The 19,558-nt window shown below is 49.6% G+C and overlaps 1 protein-coding gene across 1 annotated transcript; it reads right to left on the minus strand.

The window, feature by feature from the left end:
* Nucleotides 1-12,732: 12,732 nt before the first annotated feature.
* Nucleotides 12,733-18,638, minus strand: EsH8_III_001266 (uncharacterized protein; the record flags this gene model as incomplete). Its single annotated transcript, XM_083262991.1, has 9 exons — nucleotides 12,733-13,222; nucleotides 13,274-13,387; nucleotides 13,439-13,534; nucleotides 13,769-13,894; nucleotides 14,765-14,863; nucleotides 14,930-15,088; nucleotides 15,149-15,229; nucleotides 15,404-15,520; nucleotides 16,246-18,638. 9 exons carry the CDS (start codon nucleotides 18,636-18,638, stop codon nucleotides 12,733-12,735), a joined length of 3,675 nt encoding a protein of 1,224 aa, XP_083123478.1.
* Between the last annotated feature and the right edge of the window lie 920 nt (nucleotides 18,639-19,558).

Here is a 19,558-nt window from a genome sequence, read left to right on the forward strand (position 1 = left end):
ACGGTACCAGGAACGGTGCCGCTTGGCTGAACAATTGAGACGATCGTGGAGCCTGTCACTAAGGGGAGAATGCCGGTGTAAGGACCCACAACTGTAACAAAGGCCGCACGCCTGCCTACGACAACAATTGCAGGGCCAGTGCCGCTAGCGGCAAGAGTTGTGATTGTTGTGACATCAGGAGCGTTTGAGGCTGTGAGGAAAATTGTTGTTGTGATAATCGAGACTGACACAGCAGATGATGAACCGGTCAAGATACTACTGCTGCCGCTGCTGCTACTCGTAGCTGATTGACTTGGAGAATTGCTGCTGCTGCTACTTGAAGGACTGCTGGATGGAGATTCACTAGTGGAAATACTGCTAGTAGACGTGTCGGTTGTCGATGCGGCACTGTTGGAGGAAGATTCACTACTCGAAGTTTCACTTGAAGAATCGCTAACCGAATTGCTGTTCGTAGTCGAGGAGTCAATAGTTGAACTGCTGCTTGGAGACTCGGTTGTCGAAATATTGGTAGTCGATGAGTCGCTGCTGCTAGAAGACTCGATTGTCGACGCGGTGGTTGACGAATCACTGTTGGTTGATGAATCACTGATGGCAGAAGATTCAGTTGTAGGAGTGCTACTGATAGTTGAGGAATCTGTGCTTGATGACTCAGTGCTACTAGAGGACTCGGTGTTGCTAGAAGACTCGCTTGTTGCGGTACTGCTGCTGGATGAGGGCTCGGTGCTGCTCGAAGACTCGCTAGCCGAGGCGGTGGTTGACGAGTCACTGCTGGTAGACGAATCACTGCTGGTAGACGAATCACTGCTGGTAGAAGATTCGCTTGTTGAAGCGCTGCTAGCAGTTGACGTCTCAGTACTGGTAGAGAGATCAGTACTGCTTGAAGACTCGCTTGTCGAGCTGCTAGTAGACGGATCAGTGGTGGTAGACGAGCCACTGCTCGTTAAGGAATCAGTGCTGGTTGAGGAATCTGCGCTGGTCGACGAATCAATGTTGGTAGTTGATGAATCCGCGCTAGTTGATGGATCAGTGCTACTAGAAGGCTCGCTTGTCGAAGCGATGCTGGTAGTCGATGAATCCGCGCTGGTTGATGGATTAGTGCTGGTAGCTGAATCCGTGCTAGTCGAGGAATCAGTGCTTGTAGGCGACTCAGTGCTGGTAGACGAATCCGTGCTGGTGGTTGATGAATCAGCGCTGGCTGTCGAGTCAGTGCTACTGGAGGACTCAGTGTTGCTTGAAGACTCGTTTATTGAGGTGCTAGTTGACAGATCAACGCTGGTAGACGAATCCGTGTTAGTTGTGGAATCTGGGCTGGTTGTGGAATCAGTGCTAGTAGACGCCTGGCTTATCGAGATGCTGCTAGTAGTTGATGGATCCACGCTAGTTGAAGAATCGCTGCTGGTAGACGGATCAGTGCTGATAGAAGACTCAGTGCTGGTAGACGGGTCATTTGTGGTTGTGGAGTCTAGGCTGGTTGTGGAATCTGCGTTGGTTGTAGAATCCGCACTGGTTGTAGAATCAGTGCTACTAGAAGACTCGCTTGTTGAAGCGCTAGTTGATGGATCAGTACTAGTTGCTGAATCACTAGTAGTTGTGGTATCCACGCTGGTTGTAGTATCCGCGCTGGTTGTAGTATCCGTGCTCGTAGATACATCGGTACTGGTTGCTGAATCACTGGTAGTTGTGGAATCTATGCTGGTTGTGGAATCTACGCTGGTTGTAGAATCTACGCTGGTTGTGGAATCAGTGCTCCTAGAAGACTCGCTTGTTGAAGCGCTAGTTGATGGATTAGTACTAGTTGCTGAATCACTAGTAGTTGTGGAATCCGCGCTGGTTGTAGAATCTGCGCTAGTTGTAGAATCCACGCTGGTTGTAGTATCCGCGCTGGTTGTGGAATCCACGCTGGTTGTGGAATCTACGCTGGTTGTAGAATCATTGCTGGTTGTTAAATCAGTGCTACTAGAAGACTCGCTTGTTGAAGCGCTAGTTGATGGATCAGTACTAGTTGCTAAATCACTAGTAGTTGTGGAATCCGTGCTGGTTGTAGAATCTGCGCTAGTTGTAGAATCCACGCTGGTTGTGGAATCAGTGCTACTAGAAGACCCGCTTGTTGAAGCGCTGGTTGATGGATCAGTACTAGTTGCTGAATCACTGGTAGTTGCTGAATCACTGGTAGTTGCTGAATCACTGGTAGTTGCTGAATCACTGGTAGTTGTGGGATCTACGCTGGTTGTGGAATCCGCGCTGACTGTTGGATCTACGCTGATTGTGAGATCAGTGCTGGTAGTCAACGAATCAGTACTGCTAGAAGACCCAGTGCTGGTAGACGGGTCACTACTAGTTGTGGAATCCGCGCTGGTAGTTAACGAATTACTACTGGCTGTGGAATCAGTGCTACTAGAAGACTCGCTTGTTGAAGCGCTGGTTGATGGATCAGTACTAGTTGCTGAATCGCTGCTAGTTGCTGAATCACTAGTAGTTGTGGAATCCGCGCTGGTTGTTGAATCGACGCTGGTTGTTGAATCTACACTGGTTGTTGAATCCGCGCTAGTTGATGGATCAGTGCTAGTTGCTGAATTACTGATAGTTGTAGAATCCGCGCTGGTTATAGAATCTGGGCTGGTTGTGGAATCAGTGCTAGTAGACGACTGGCTGGTCGAGATGCTGCTAGTAGTTGATGGATCCACGCTAGTTGAGGAATCGCTGCTGGTAGACGGATCAGTACTGATAGAAGACTCAGTGCTGGTAGACGGGTCATTTGTGGTTGTGGAATCCGCACTGGTTGTGGAATCCGCGCTGGTTGTAGAATCCACGCTGGTTGTGGAATCTGCGCTGGTTGTTGAATCTGCACTGGTTGTGGAATCCGAGCTGGTAGCTGAATCCGCGCTGGTGGCTGAATTACTGGTGGTTGCTGAATCATTGCTCGTTGTAGAATCCACGCTGGCTGTAGAATCCGTGCTGGTCGACAGAGCAGTACTGGTTGCTGAATCACTAGTAGCTGTAGTATCCGCGCTGGTTGTAGAATCCGCGCTAGTTGTAGAATCTGCGCTGGTTGTTGAATCTGCACTGGTTGTGGAATCTGCACTGGTTGTGGAATCCGCGCTGGTAGTTGGATCAGTGCTGGTAGTTGGATTAGTGCTGGTAGACTGGTCACTGCTAGTTGTGGAATCCGCGCTGGTTGTAGTATCCGCGCTGGTTGTGGAATCCACGCTGGTTGTGGAATCTGCGCTGGTTGTAGAATCATTGCTGGTTGTTGAATCAGTGCTACTAGAAGACTCGCTTGTTGAAGCGCTAGTTGATGGATTAGTACTAGTTGCTGAATCACTAGTAGTTGTAGAATCCACGCTGGTTGTAGTATCCGCGCTGGTTGTGGAATCCACGCTGGTTGTGGAATCTACGCTGGTTGTAGAATCATTGCTGGTTGTTAAATCAGTGCTACTAGAAGACTCGCTTGTTGAAGCGCTAGTTGATGGATCAGTACTAGTTGCTAAATCACTAGTAGTTGTAGAATCATTGCTGGTTGTTGAATCAGTGCTGGTAGATAGATCAGTGCTGGTGGCTGAATCAGCGCTGGTAGTTGAATCAGTATTGGCTGCTGAATCACTGCTGGTTGTGGAATCCGCACTGGTCGACAGATCAGTACTAGTGGCTGAATCACTAGTGGTAGTTGAATCCGCGCTGGTTGTGGTATCTACACTGGTTGTTGGATCTACGCTGGTTGTTGAATCACCGCTGGTTGTGGAATCAGCGCTGGTTGTAGAATCCGCGCTGGTAGCTGAATCACTGCTGGTAGTTGGATCAGTGCTAGTAGTTGGATCAGTGCTGGTAGACTGGTCACTGCTAGTTGTGGAATCCGCGCTGGTTGTGAAATCAGTGCTGGTGGATGGATCAGTGCTGGTGGCTGAATCAGTATTGGTTGTTGAATCTGCGCTGGTTGTAGAATCATTGCTGGTCGACAGATCAGTACTAGTTGCTGAATCACTAGTAGTTGTGGAATCCGCGCTGGTTGTAGAATCCGCGCTAGTTGTAGAATCGGCGCTGGTTGTAGAATCATTGCTGGTAGATGGATTAGTGCTGGTGGCTGAATCACTAGTGGTAGTTGAATCTGCGCTGGTTGTGGTATCTGCACTGGTTGTTGGATCTGCACTGGTTGTGGAATCCGCGCTGGTAGCTGAATCACTGCTGGTAGTTGGATCAGTGCTGGTAGACTGGTTACTGCTAGTTGTGGAATCCGCGCTGGTTGTGAAATCAGTGCTGGTGGATGGATCAGTGCTGGTGGCTGAATCAGTATTGGTTGTTGAATCTGCGCTGGTTGTAGAGTCTGCGCTGGTCGACAGATCAGTACTGGTGGCTGAATCACTAGTGGTAGTTGAATCTGCGCTGCTTGTAGTATCTGCACTAGTTGTTGAATCTACGCTGGTTGTTGAATCACTACTGGTTGTGAAATCAGTGCTAGTGGATGGATCAGTGCTGGTGGCTGAATCAGTATTAGTTGTTGAATCTGCGCTGGTTGTAGAATCTGCGCTGGTCGACAGATCAGTACTGGTGGCTGAATCACTAGTGGTAGTTGAATCTGCGCTGCTTGTAGTATCTGCACTAGTTGTAGAATCTGCGCTGGTTGTTGAATCTGCACTGGTTGTGGAACCTGCACTGGTTGTGGAATCCGCGCTGGTGGCTGAATTACTGGTGGTTGCTGAATCATTGCTCGTTGTAGAATCCACGCTGGCTGTAGAATCCGTGCTGGTCGACAGAGCAGTACTGGTTGCTGAATCACTAGTAGCTGTAGTATCCGCGCTGGTTGTAGAATCCGCGCTAGTTGTAGAATCGGCGCTGGTTGTAGAATCATTGCTGGTAGATGGATCAGTACTGGTGGCTGAATCACTAGTGGTAGTTGAATCTGCGCTGCTTGTAGTATCTGCACTAGTTGTAGAATCTGCGCTGGTTGTTGAATCAGCGCTGGTTGTAGAATCTACGCTGGTAGATGGATCAGTAGTTGTGGAATCGGCGCTGGTTGACGGATCAGTGCTGGTTGTGGAATCCACACTGGCTGTAGAATCAGTGCTGGTAGATGGACCAGTGCTAGTTGTAGAATCCGCGCTAGTTGTGGAATCAGTGGTGGTTGCTGAATCAGTGGTGGTTGCTGAATCAGTAGTGATTGCTGAATCGCTGCTGGTTGTGGAGTCAGTTCTACTAGAAGACTTAATTGTTGAATCGCTAGTTGATGGATCAGTACTGGTTGCTGAATCAGTATTGGTTGTTGAATCTGCGCTGGTTGTAGAATCCGCGCTAGTTGTAGAATCGGCGCTGGTTGTAGAGTCATTGCTGGCAGTTGAATCCGCGCTGGCTGTAGAATCTACGCTGGTAGATGGATCAGTAGTTGTGGAATCGGCGCTGGTTGTGGAATCAGTGCTGGTAGATGGATCAGTGCTGGTAGTAGAATCCGCGCTGGTTATGGAATCTGCACTGGTAGATGGATCAGTGCTGGTGGTTGAATCAGTGCTGGTGGCTGAATCAGCGCTAGTAGTTGAATCAGTATTGGTTGCTGAATCACTGCTGGTTGTGGAATCAGCGCTGGTTGTAGAATCTACGCTGGTTGTTGAATCTGCACCGGTTGTGGAATCCGCGCTGGTATTTAACGAATCACTACTGGCTGTGGAATCAGTGCTACTAGAAGACTCGCTTGTTGAAGCGCTAGTTGATGGATCAGTACTAGTTGCTGAATCACTAGTAGTTGTAGAATCCGCGCTGGTTGTAGAATCCGCGCTAGTTGTAGAATCGGCGCTGGTTGTAGAGTCATTGCTGGTAGATGGATCAGTACTGGTGGCTGAATCACTAGTGGTAGTTGAATCTGCGCTGCTTGTAGTATCTGCACTAGTTGTTGAATCTACGCTGGTTGTTGAATCACTACTGGTTGTGAAATCAGTGCTAGTGGATGGATCAGTGCTGGTGGCTGAATCAGTATTGGTTGTTGAATCTGCGCTGGTTGTAGAATCATTGCTGGTCGACAGATCAGTACTAGTTGCTGAATCACTAGTAGTTGTGGAATCCGCGCTGGTTGTAGAATCCGCGCTGGTTGTAGAATCCGCGCTAGTTGTAGGATCGGCGCTGGTTGTAGAATCATTGCTGGTAGATGGATCAGTGCTGGTGGCTGAATCACTAGTGGTAGTTGAATCTGCGCTGGTTGTAGAATCCACGCTGGTTGTTGAATCTACACTGGTTGTGGAATCTACATTGGTTGTAGAATCCGCGCTAGTTGTTGGATCAGTACTAGTTGCTGAATCACTAGTAGTTAAATCCGCGCTGGTTGTGGAATTTATGCTGGTAGATAGATCAGTAGTCGTGGAATCGGCGCTGGTTGTTGAATCTGCACTGGTTGTAGAATCCGCGCTGCTAGATGGATCAGTGCTGGTGGCTGAATCACTGGTGGTTGTTGAATCTGCGCTTGTTGTAGAATCCACGCTTGTTGTTAAATCCGCGCTGGTTGTGGAATCAGCGCTGGTTGCGGAATCAATACTAGCTGTTAGATTATCGCTGGTTGTTGAATCTGCGCTGGTTGTTGAATCTACATTGGTTATTGAATCTGCACTGGTTGTAGAATCCGCGCTGCTAGATGGATTAGTGCTGGTGGCTGAATCAGTGCTGGTGGCTGAATCACTGGTGGTTGTTGAATCTGCGCTCGTTGTAGAATCCACGCTTGTTGTCAAATCCGCGCTGGTTGCGGAATCAGTACTAGCTGTTGGATTATCGCTGGTTGTTGAATCTGCGCTGGTTGTTGAATCTACACTGGTTGTGGAATCTACATTGGTTGTTGAATCCGCGCTAGTTGTTGGATCAGTACTAGTTGCTGAATCACTAGTAGTTGAATCCGGGCTGGTTGTGGAATCTACGCTGGTAGATAGATCAGTAGTCGTGGAATCGGCGCTGGTTGTGGAATCATTGCTGGTAGTTGGATTAGTGCTGGTAGACAGGTCACTGCTAGTTGTGGAATCTGCGCTGGCTGTTGAATCTGCGCTGGTTGTTGAATCCACGCTAGTTGACGGATCAATGCTGGTAGTCGGATCCGCGCTGGTTGTAGAACCATTGCTGGTTGTTGAATCAGCGCTGGTAGCTGAATTACTGCTGGTTGTGGAATCCACACTGGCTGTAGAATCAATGCTGGTAGACGGATTAGTGCTGGTGGCTGAATCACTGGTGGTTGAATCTGCGCTCGTTGTAGAATCCACGCTTGTTGTCAAATCCGCGCTGGTTGTGGAATCAGCGCTGGTTGCGGAATCAGTACTAGCTGTTGGATTATCGCTGGTTGTTGAATCTGCGCTGGTTGTTGAATCTACACTGGTTGTAGAATCCGCGCTAGTAGATAGATCATTACTAGTTGCTGAATCACTAGTAGTTGTGGAATCCGTGCTGACTGTGGAATCTGCACTGGTTGTGGAATCAGTGCTAGATGTCAAATCAGTGCTGGTAGACAAATCACTACTAGTTGACGGATCGGTGCTAGTAGACGAATCACTGCTGGCTGTTGAATCCGCGCTGGATGTCGAATCCGCGCTGGCTGTTGAATCCACGCTAGTTGACGGATCAGTGCTGGTAGATAGATCAGTGCTGGTGGCTGAATCAGTGCTGGTGGCCGAATCAGTGCTGGTGGCTGAATCAGTATTGGTTGCTGAATCACTGCTAGTTGTAGAATCCGCGCTGGATGTCGAATCCGCGCTGGCTGTTGAATCCACGCTAGTTGACGGATCAGTGCTGGTAGATGGATCAGTGCTGCTAAAAGGCTCAGTGCTAGTCGATAAATCACCACTAGTTGTGAAGTCGATGCTAGCTGATAAGTCACTGCTGGTCAACGTATCAGTATTACTAGAAGACTCGCTTGTCAAGGTTGTAGTTAAGGAGTCGGTGTTTGTTGAGATATGAGTGTTACTTAAGGAGTTAGTGCTACTTAAGGGCTCAGTACTAGTTAGAGACTCAGTGCTGCTTAAGGAGTTGGCACTAGTTAGAGACTGGGTGCTACTTGAAGACTCGCTTGCCACTGTGTTGCTAGACGACTCGAACGACTCAGTAGTAGTTGGGGCGTCGGTGCTGCTTGAAGACTCCCTTTCCGCTGTGCTGCTAGAGGACTCAGCATTACTTGAGGACTCTCCTGTCGAAATGCCTTCTGAGCTTGCAGGCTCAGTGGTGCTCGAAGGCTCAATAATCCTTGAAGATTCGGTATTACTAGTTGATGTTCCGCTTTCTGATATGAACGGTGCCGCAACTATCACAGTTCCTGGGGCTGTTCCGCTTGGCGGTATTGTTGTCAACGCTGTCGGGGTTGTGAGACTGTCAGTTCCTGTGTAAAGGACGGTAGAGGTCACATAGCTAGGAGCTAGAGACTCTGGAACAGCAACTATGATTGTTCCTGGAGCTGTGCCACTAGGAGGGATAGTTGATATAGGTGTAGGTTGAGTAAGTGACAGAGAGTTGAAAGCTGGGTCTGTAATTGTTCTGGTTACGAAGAAACCAGTGGGGGTTGCAATAATAATTGTTCCAGGCGCGGTGCCGCTCGGCGGGATTGTTGTAATTGCAGTTGGGCCTGTAATCTTTTCCGCTTCAGTTCCACTGTATATGACTGTTATTGTCACAAATACAGCAGCCGCGGGCGTTGCCACAATCACAGTGCCTGGGGCTGTTCCACTTGGCGCAATGGTGGAGACAGGAGTTGGGCCTGTTATTTGCTCACTAGCAGTTGGAATATACAGGATTGTAGTGGTAACGTAGGACACCTGTGATTGAGGATTTGCAATGATAACGGTTCCGGGTGCAGTTCCACTTGGTTGGATAGTTGAGATCGGGATGGGACCAGTAATCTGCTCAGTACCAGAGTAAAGCACTGTAGTTGTAACATATTGAGTGCCTGCTGTAGTAGCAGGGGTTGCAATGATGATAGTTCCGGGCGCGATGCCGGATGGTAAAATGGTGGAAATCGGGGTAGGGCCGGTAATCTGCTCTGTGCCACTGTAAAGGACTGTGGTCGTAACATATTGAGCTGCAGCAGCCGGAGTGGCAATCACAATCGTACCGGGCGCAATGCCAGATGGAGGAATGGTGGTAATCGGTATGGGACCGGTAATCTGCTCCGTGCCAGAATAGAGGACCGTAGTCGTTATAAACTGAGCTGCAGGCGTAGCAACAATGATTGTTCCTGGGGCAGTTCCGCTGGGTTCAATCGTAGAAACAGCAATAGGACCAGTAATCTGCGCTGTACCAGAGTAGAGTATTGTCGTCGTGATAAATTGGGCTGCTGCTGGCACTGCAATGATAATAGTTCCGGGCGCGATGCCGGATGGTAAAATGGTGGAAATCGGGGTAGGGCCGGTAATCTGCCCTATTCCACTGTAAAGGACTGTGGTCGTAACATATTGAGCTGCAGCAGCCGGAGTGGCAATCACAATCGTCCCAGGCGCAATGCCAGATGGTAGAATAGTGGTAATGGGTATGGGACCGGTAATCTGCTCAGTTCCGGAATACAGGATTGTAGTTGTGATATACTGTGCTGTTGGGGTTGCAATTACAAGAGTTCCAGGATTAGTGCCAGATGGCGGAATAGTGGAAATCGGTATCGGACCCGTAATTGGATCTATGCCAGAGTAAGGGACCGTTGTTGTAACAAACTGACTTGCGCCTGTTGGTGTTGTAGCACTTGTAGGTGTGACAGCGGCTGTTGGTGTGACAGTGGCTGTTGGTGTGGCAATCACGATAGTTCCAGGTTCTGTACCAGTTGGGAAGATTGTAGTGATTGCTGTCGGGCCTGTAATTGAATCTATACCAGAGTAGGCGACTGTAGTTGTAACAAACTGACTTCCAGCTGTTGGTGTAGCAGCGGCTGTTGGTGTGGCAATCACGATAGTTCCAGGTTCTGTACCAGTTGGGAAGATTGTAGTGATTGCTGTCGGGCCTGTAATCGGATCTATACCAGAGTAGGCGACTGTAGTTGTAACAAACTGACTTCCAGCTGTTGGTGTTGTAGCACCTGTAGATGTGCCAGCCGCTGTTGGGGTTGCAATGACAACTGTGCCAGGTTCTGTACCAGTTGGGAAGATTGTAGTGATTGCTGTCGGGCCTGTAATCGGATCTATACCAGAGTAGGCGACTGTAGTTGTAACAAACTGACTTCCAGCTGTTGGTGTTGTAGCACTTGTAGGTGTGACAGCGGCTGTAGATGTGCCAGCCGCTGTTGGGGTTGCAATGACAACTGTGCCAGGTTCTGTGCCTGTTGGGAAGATTGTAGTGATTGCTGTCGGGCCTGTAATTGAATCTATACCAGAGTAGGCGACTGTAGTTGTGACAAACTGACTTCCAGCTGTTGGTGTTGTAGCACCTGTAGATGTGCCAGCCGCTGTTGGGGTTGCAATGACAACTGTGCCAGGTTCTGTGCCTGTTGGGAAGATTGTAGTGATTGCTGTCGGGCCTGTAATTGAATCTATACCAGAGTAGGCGACTGTAGTTGTGACAAACTGACTTCCAGCTGTTGGTGTTGTAGCACTTGTAGGTGTGACAGCGGCTGTAGATGTGCCAGCCGCTGTTGGGGTTGCAATGACAACTGTGCCAGGTTCTGTACCAGTTGGGAAGATTGTAGTGATTGCTGTCGGGCCTGTAATCGGATCTATACCAGAGTAGGCGACTGTAGTTGTAACAAACTGACTTCCAGCTGTTGGTGTTGTAGCACCTGTAGATGTGCCAGCCGCTGTTGGGGTTGCAATGACAACTGTGCCAGGTTCTGTACCAGTTGGGAAGATTGTAGTGATTGCTGTCGGGCCTGTAATCGGATCTATACCAGAGTAGGCGACTGTAGTTGTGACAAACTGACTTCCACTTGTAGGTGTTGCAGCAACTGTTGGTGTTGTAGCACCTATAGGTGTAGTAGCAGCTATTGGGGTTGCAATGACAACTGTGCCAGGTTCTGTGCCTGTGGGGAAGATTGTAGTGATTGCTGTCGGGCCTGTAATTGAATCTATACCAGAGTAGGCGACTGTAGTTGTGACAAACTGACTTCCACTTGTAGGTGTTGCAGCAACTGTTGGTGTTGTAGCACCTATAGGTGTAGTAGCAGCTATTGGGGTTGCAATGACAACTGTGCCAGGTTCTGTGCCTGTGGGGAAGATTGTAGTGATTGCTGTCGGGCCTGTAATTGAATCTATACCAGAGTAGGCGACTGTAGTTGTGACAAACTGACTTCCACTTGTAGGTGTTGCAGCAACTGTTGGTGTTGTAGCACCTATAGGTGTAGTAGCAGCTATTGGGGTTGCAATGACAACTGTGCCAGGTTCTGTGCCTGTGGGGAAGATTGTAGTGATTGCTGTTGGGCCTGTAATTAGGTCTATACCGGAGTAGGCAACTGTAGTTGTAACAAACTGGCCTGAGCCAGTTGGGGTTGCAGCGGCTGTTGGTGTGGCAATAACGATAGTTCCAGGTTCTGTACCAGTTGGGAAGATTGTAGTGATTGCTGTCGGGCCTGTAATTGAATCTATACCAGAGTAGGCGACTGTAGTTGTGACAAACTGACTTCCACTTGTAGGTGTTGCAGCAACTGTTGGTGTTGTAGCACCTATAGGTGTAGTAGCAGCTGTTGGGGTTGCAATGACAACTGTGCCAGGTTCTGTGCCTGTGGGGAAGATTGTAGTGATTGCTGTCGGGCCTGTAATTAGGTCTATACCGGAGTAGGCGACTGTAGTTGTGATAAATTGACTTCCAGCTGTTGGTGTAGTAGCAGCTGTTGGGGTTGCAATGACAACTGTGCCAGGTTCTGTGCCTGTGGGGAAGATTGTAGTGATTGCTGTTGGGCCTGTAATTAGGTCTATACCGGAGTAGGCGACTGTAGTTGTGATAAATTGACTTCCAACTGTCGTGGTGGCTGTAGCTGTTGGTGTGGCAATCACGATAGTTCCAGGTTCTGTACCGGTTGGGAAGATTGTAGTGATTGCTGTTGGGCCTGTAATTGAATCTATACCAGAGTAGGCAACTGTAGTCGTGACAAACTGGCCTGAGCCAGTTGGGGTTGCAACGATAATAGTTCCAGGCTCGGTACCAGTTGGGAAGATTGTAGTAATTACTGTTGGTCCTGTAATCAGGTCTATACCGGAGTAGGCGACCGTAGTTGTGACAAACTGACTTCCAGCTGTTGATGTTGTAGCACCTGTAGGTGTGGCTGCCGTTGTTGGTACTGCAGCGGATGTTGGTGTTGCAATGACAACTGTGCCAGGTTCTGTGCCAGTTGGGAAGATGGTAGTAATTGCCGTTGGACCTGTGATTGTGTCTATACCAGTATATGGCACTGTAGTGGTCACAAATTGTGCAGCTGGAGTCGCAATAATAATAGTTCCTGGTTGTGTGCCAGACGGCGGAATAGTGGAAATTGGTGTTGGCCCTGTGATTATGGCCGTGCCACTGTACTGGATTGTGGTAACAACAAATAGTCCTGCTGGAGTTGCAATAACAACAGTTCCGGGTTCTGTGCCAGTTGGGAAGATGGTAGTAATTGCCGTTGGACCTGTGATTGTGTCTATACCAGTATATGGCACTGTAGTGGTCACAAATTGTGCAGCTGGAGTCGCAATAATAATAGTTCCTGGTTGTGTGCCAGACGGCGGAATAGTGGAAATTGGTGTTGGCCCTGTGATTATGGCCGTGCCACTGTACTGAATTGTAGTAACAACGAACTGTGCTGCTGGGGTAGCAATAACAACTGTTCCAGGCGAGCTACCAGATGGTGGAATAGTGGTTATTGCTGTAGGGCCGGTAATCTGGTCTATACCAGTATATGGCACTGTAGTTGTCACAAACAGTGCAGCTGGGGTTGCAATGACAATTGTGCCAGGTTCCGTGCCTGTTGGGAAGATTGTAGTGATTGCCGTTGGTCCTGTAATCGGGTCTACACCTGAGTAGGCGACCGTAGTTGTGACAAACTGACTTCCAGCTGTTGGTGTTGTAGCACCTGTAGGTGTGCCAGTGGCTGTTGGTGTGGCAATCACGATAGTTCCAGGTTCTGTACCAGTTGGGAAGATTGTAGTGATTGCCGTTGGTCCTGTAATCGGGTTTATACCGGAGTAGGCGACCGTAGTTGTAACAAACTGACTTCCAGCTGTTGGTGTTGTAGCACCTGTAGGTGTGCCAGTGGCTGTTGGTGTAGCGATAACGATAGTTCCAGGTTCTGTACCAGTTGGGAAGATTGTAGTGATTGCCGTTGGTCCTATAATCGGGTCTACACCTGAGTAGGCGACTGTAGTTGTGACAAACTGACTTCCAGCTGTTGGTGTTGTAGCACCTGTAGGTGTGCCAGTGGCTGTTGGTGTGGCAATCACGATAGTTCCAGGTTCTGTACCAGTTGGGAAGATTGTAGTAATTGCTGTCGGGCCTGTAATCGGGTCTACACCTGAGTAGGCGACTGTAGTTGTGACAAACTGACTTCCAGCTGTTGGTGTAGTAGCAGCTGTTGGGGTTGCAATGACAATTGTGCCAGGTTCCGTGCCTGTTGGGAAGATTGTAGTGATTGCCGTTGGTCCTGTAATCGGGTCTACACCTGAGTAGGCGACTGTAGTTGTGACAAACTGACTTCCACTTGTAGGTGTTGCAGCAACTGTTGGTGTGCCAGCGGCTGTTGGTGTGCTAGCGGCTGTTGGTGTGGCAATTACGATAGTTCCAGGTTCTGTACCAGTTGGGAAGATTGTAGTGATTGCCGTTGGTCCTATAATCGGGTCTACACCTGAGTAGGCGACTGTAGTTGTGACAAACTGACTTCCAGCTGTTGGTGTTGTAGCACCTGTAGGTGTGCCAGTGGCTGTTGGTGTGGCAATCACGATAGTTCCAGGTTCTGTACCAGTTGGGAAGATTGTAGTGATTGCTGTCGGGCCTGTAATCGGGTCTATGCCAGAGTAGGCGACTGTAGTTGTGACAAACTGACTTCCAGCTGTTGGTGTGCCAGCGGCTGTTGGTGTGGCAATTACGATAGTTCCAGGTTCTGTACCAGTTGGGAAGATTGTAGTGATTGCTGTTGGTCCTGTAATCGGGTTTATACCGGAGTAGGCGACCGTAGTTGTGACAAACTGACTTCCAAGTGTTGTAGTACCTGTTGGTGTTGCAGCAACTGTTGGGGTTGCAATGACAATTGTGCCAGGTTCAGTCCCAGTTGGGAAGATTGTTGTGATTGCCGTTGGTCCTGTAATCGGGTTTATACCGGAGTAGGCGACCGTAGTTGTGACAAACTGACTTCCACCTGTAGGTGTAGCAGCGGTTGTTGGGGTTGCAATGACAATAATTCCTGGTTCAGTGCCGGAAGGCGGAATAGTGGAAATTATTGTCGGTCCTGTAATTGGTGCTGTACCAGTATACTGAATTGTAGTAACGACGAATTGACCTGCTGGAGTCGCAATTATAATCGTCCCTGGTGCGTTCCCAGATGGTGGAATGGTTGTAATTGCTGTAGGGCCAGTAATCTGGTCTATGCCACTGTATAGAACTGTCGTCGTAACAAACTGGCCTGCTGCAGCTGATGGAGTCGCTATAACGATAGTTCCTGGCTGTGTGCCTGACGGCGCAATAGTGGAAATTATTGTCGGTCCTGTAATTGGTGCTGAACCAGTATACTGAACTGTTGTCACAACAAACTGGCCTGCTGGAGTTGCAACCACAATAGTTCCTGGCGCATTACCAGATGGTGGAATAGTTGAAACTGGTGTTGGGCCAGTGATCTGGTTTGTGCCAGAGTAAGGCACTGTGGTTGTCACAAACTGACCTGCTGCCGCTGATGATGCTGGCGATGCAATAATGATTGTTCCAGGCAGTGTGCCTGTTGGCGGAATAGTTGAAATTGGGGTAGGCCCAGTAATTGAGTCTGTACCAGTGTAAAGTACTGTGGTTGCAACATACGGCGCCGCTGGGGTTGCTATTACGATCGTACCTGGCACGGTACCAGATGGGGGGATAGTCGAAATAGGTGTCGGACCGGTAATCGAATTTGTCCCGGTATATAGTACCGTAGTTGCAACGTACTGAGCAGCTGGAGTTGCTACGACAATAGTTCCAGGTGCGGTACCAGATGGCGGAATAGTTGTAATTGCTGTTGGGCCAGCGATCTGGTTTGTGCCAGAGTAAGGCACTGTGGTTGTGACAAACTGACTTGCTGTTGCTGCTGGAGTTGCGATAATAATAGTTCCCGGTACGCTGCCAGAGGGTGGAATGGTTGAAATCGGCGTTGGCCCTGTGATAGAATCTGTTCCAGTGTAAAGTACGGTGGTAGCAACATACTGCGCTGCTGGCGTCGCAATAATTACTGTTCCAGGTACGCTGCCAGAAGGCGGAATAGTTGAAATTGCTGTTGGGCCAGTGATCTGGTCTATACCCGTATATGGAACTGTGGTTGTGACAAACTGACCTGCTGCTAATGATCCTGTTGGCGTTGCAATGAAAATAATTCCTGGCGCTGTCCCAGACGGCGGAATAGTCGAAATCGGCGTCGGCCCAGTAATCGATCCGGTCCCAGTGTAGGGCACTGTGAACGTGACATAGATATCTAGTTCTGCAACGATAATTATACCGAGAAATCCATTGTTAGGGAAGATTGTCGAAAGTGTAATTGGTGCAGTTATTCGGTCTGTCCCTGTGTATGGCACAGTCGACGTTACAAAAGTCGCTGGCTGTGCTACGATGATTGTGCCTGGTACGGTGCCAGATGGTAAAATGGTCGAGATTGGGAAAGGAGTCGTAACAGGCGTTGTCCCTGTGTAGCGTACTACAGATGTGACATAGAGGCCTCTCTGTGCGACAATGATTGTACCAGGAGCACCATTACTAGGCATGATCGTTGAGATGGGGATTGGTGCAGTTATCGGCTCTGTCCCTGTATACAGCACAGTTGAGGTCACAAAAGTCGCTGGCTGAGCAATTATGATTGTGCCTGGTACGCTGCCAGACGGCAAGATTGTCGACACGGGCACCGGAGCAGTAATCACGTCAGTCCCTGTGTACGGGACCTGAGAAGTCACGTAAGACCCAGGCTGAGCGATGATAATAGTACCTGGGTTGGTTCCCGAAGGCGGAATGGTTGAAACCGGCGTAGGTGCCGTCAGTTGCTCCGTACCGGTATATATGACGCGGGAGGTGATAAAGGAGGCAGCCAGTGTTGGTTGAGCCACAATCACCGTTCCTGGGTCTGTTCCCGATGGCAGAATTGTCGAAACGATCGTCGGGACCGTAAGCTGACCAGTTCCAACGTACGGTATTGTTGATGTCACGAAAGAGGCAGGCCGTGCAATGATAATTGTTCCGGGGACGGTTCCAGAGGGCGCAATGGTCGAAATTGGGAATGGACCAGTCACCCCTTCTGTGGGACCAGTGTACTGAACTTCGGAAGTGACGAACGTAGGGGGGTATCCAACAACGATGATACCGGGCACAGTGCCGCTTGGTGCCACTGAAGTAAGTATCATGGGGCCTGTAGCTGTGGCAGCCGCAGATCCAATAAGAATAACTGTGGATGTAATGAAAAAAGCCGGCTGGGCCACAATAATCGTCCCAGGCACAGTGCCGCTCGGCGCAATCGTCGAAATGGCGGTCGGGCCTGTAGCCCCGGGAAGAATGACATTGGAGGTGACAAAGGAAGCAGGACGAGCAACGACGAAAGTTCCAGCAACGGTACCGACAGGCTGAATAGTTGAGACTGTAGTGGCGGCAGTAACATCAGGGAGAAAAACGTCCAAAGTCTGGAAGTTTGGGGGTTGAGCAACGATTATCGTCCCGGGTGCCGTGCCGCTCGGCGCCACAATGGAAATCGTGCTCGGCGCCGTGATTTGAGGGTCCGCAGATCCCGTGAGAAAGACCTCCGATGTTACGTACCTGGCCGGGACGGCAACAATTACGATGCCGGGAGCACTCCCGCTTGGAGGGATCGTTGAGATGATGCTTGGAGTAGTGATTCGAGGGTCGGCCGGCCCTGTAAGAATCACTTCTGATGTAACATATTGATCCGGTCGCACAATAACATTCGTTGTGGCAATGGTTGTTGTCGGGGACAGGCTTGCCGGAAGAGCAACAATAACAGTACCGGGCGCCGTGCCAGATGGAGCAATGGTTGCTACCGTCGTTGGGGCTGTCAAAATCTGCGTTCCGGTGTACTGAATGGTTGAAGTGACGTAATCGTCAAGAACCCCGATGATGACTGTTCCTGGTGCAGTGCCTTGCGGCGGAACTAAGGTTAATGTTGTAGGCCCTCCGGTTGTGAGAGACCCAGTAAGACGGAAGAAAGAGGTGATAAATGATTGACCTGCAACAACTATAGTTCCAGGTCTATCCCCTGCCGGCGGGATGACTGTCACTGTAGTTGACACTGTCAAGGGGCCCGTTTCTGTGTATTCAACAGTTGTAGTGATAAAAGCAGTAGGGTCTGCTACGAAGATAGTTCCGGGGATCGTGCCAGTGGGAGGAATGATAGCCACTGTAGTCGGTGTCGGAAGACTATCTGTTCCAGTCCATGGAACGGTTGAAGTCACAAATATCGCAGGGCGAGCGATGATTAGAGTTCCGGGGATTGTGCCACTTGGTTGGACCACTGAAAGAGTTGTGGGAGCTGTGATGCCCGGAGTTCCGAGGAACACCACGTCGGATATCACATAAGAACGACCAGCTGCCGACTCTGACGGAATCAGTGAGTTGGTACCACCAGGAGGAGCTGCTGGAGTGATGGCAGAGGCCGGGACCGCCGAGGTGATGAATGAGTCTGATCCGATACCAGCAGACGATGCCATGGGCGGCAGGCCAATAATAACTGTACCCGGTTGCGTGCCGCTGGGAGGAACAATTGTGAGTGTCGAAGGCGTGACGATAACATCAAATCCCGTGTAGGGAACAATTGATGTAACAAACGGTGCTGGGGCTAGTTGAGTATTCGTATTGATTAGCTGAGGCTGTGCAATGAATACTGTGCCCGCAGCTGTACCACTTGGCTCAATCACTGAGATAGTAGTCGAGCTCGCGATTGGAACACTGCCGGTGTACGACACATAGGAGGCAACGAATACTGCCGTTGGGATACCGACAATGACCGTCCCAAGAGATGAGCCGCTGGGAGGGGCAATCGATATGATGGTCGGGGCAGTCAAGGGCTGAGTTCCGGTGAAGGGTACCGTTTCAGTTGCGAATGAAGCTGTGGGCAAAGCAATAATAACAGTGCCCGGGACGGTACCATCGAAAGGTCTGTTTAAAACCGTTGTCGGTCCCGTGATGAAGTCTGTACCCTGATATGGTATGATCGACGTCACCTGAGGAGGAGGAACGCCCGATGGAGGAACACCGATTACAACAGTGCCTGGCTCGGTCCCAGTAGGTTGGATCACCGTGATAACAGTCGGGACTGATAACTCGACCGTTCCGGTGTACGGAACAGTGGAGACATCGTATGACGGATTAGAAGTTGGCGATGCCAGAACAGCGACAACGAATGTACCGGGAACTACTCCGCTGTTGGAGATGGTTGATATGGTTGTTCGTCCTGCTGGCAGCACCTCAGTTCCGCTGTAAGCAACCGTGGAGGTGTTGTATAGCCTCGGATCTGGAACGGCGACAATTATGGTGCCACGCGATTGGAAGACGCCAGGGGTAGGATGTACAACCATGAGTGTCCGGGGAGCTGCGATAGGATTGCTAGTGATTATGCTCGTGATGTTGACATAGCTCGGTGTCGGTATGGGGCTGACTGAGGCAGTCCCGGTCCGTGAAATCGTGTAATACGACGGAGGAACCTGCACTACCAAAGTGCCCGGCTCGGTTCCAACGGGCAGTATGGTTGCCACTGTCGTCGGACCTGCGAGAATACCTGCTCCTGTGTAAACGCCATTGCTTGTTGTTACGTACCCTGAACAGTTTCCAGTTGTATTCGTAGAATAAAGTTCAATAATTCTGGGCGCTGTAGATGTGCTGGATGATATCGTGGGCAAAGCCACGCAGTTGGAAGTGTATGAAGTCGAAACTGCGATGTAGGCGACAAAACTCACGACATATTCCAGAGAGTAGCATACACATGCATCAGTCTGATCGCTGTTGAGTGCATCAAGACACGATTGTGCGAAGCCATTGCCTCCAAGCGCTAGTAGAGGCAAGAGGAGCTTCCACAACCCCTTCATTTTCGGCATTCTCTGTCATTGGTGGTCGAAGCAAAGTGTGGTGAAAGATGCACACACAGAATGCAGAACGATAAAAGGAGAAAAGGAGGGAAAACTCAAAATATGTCCTTGTGCGGGTGTTTAACAAGACAGATATTTAATACAGGTCACGCTGAGCATAAAAGACGACAGTGCAATCGGCATTGACATGTCTTCATAGATACAAGTGACAGCCTAGACGAGTCTATGGCTGTCTCCGCAAAGCCAACACAATCGTTTCCTCTGGCCAAGCCTTTCCCGTCCAAACTTCCGGTTGCAGATAACCCCAAGTCTTCGTTTCCATGGCAAAGAAAACAATAAAGCTTTGAAAAGACATCTATAGTGAGATACTATGACCTGGCGGGAACGATCTTGATACGGCCCTTCGAGAATTC

Source organism: Colletotrichum jinshuiense, chromosome 3, assembly GCF_051148585.1.
Source record: "Colletotrichum jinshuiense chromosome 3, complete sequence".
NCBI lineage: Eukaryota > Fungi > Ascomycota > Sordariomycetes > Glomerellales > Glomerellaceae > Colletotrichum > Colletotrichum jinshuiense.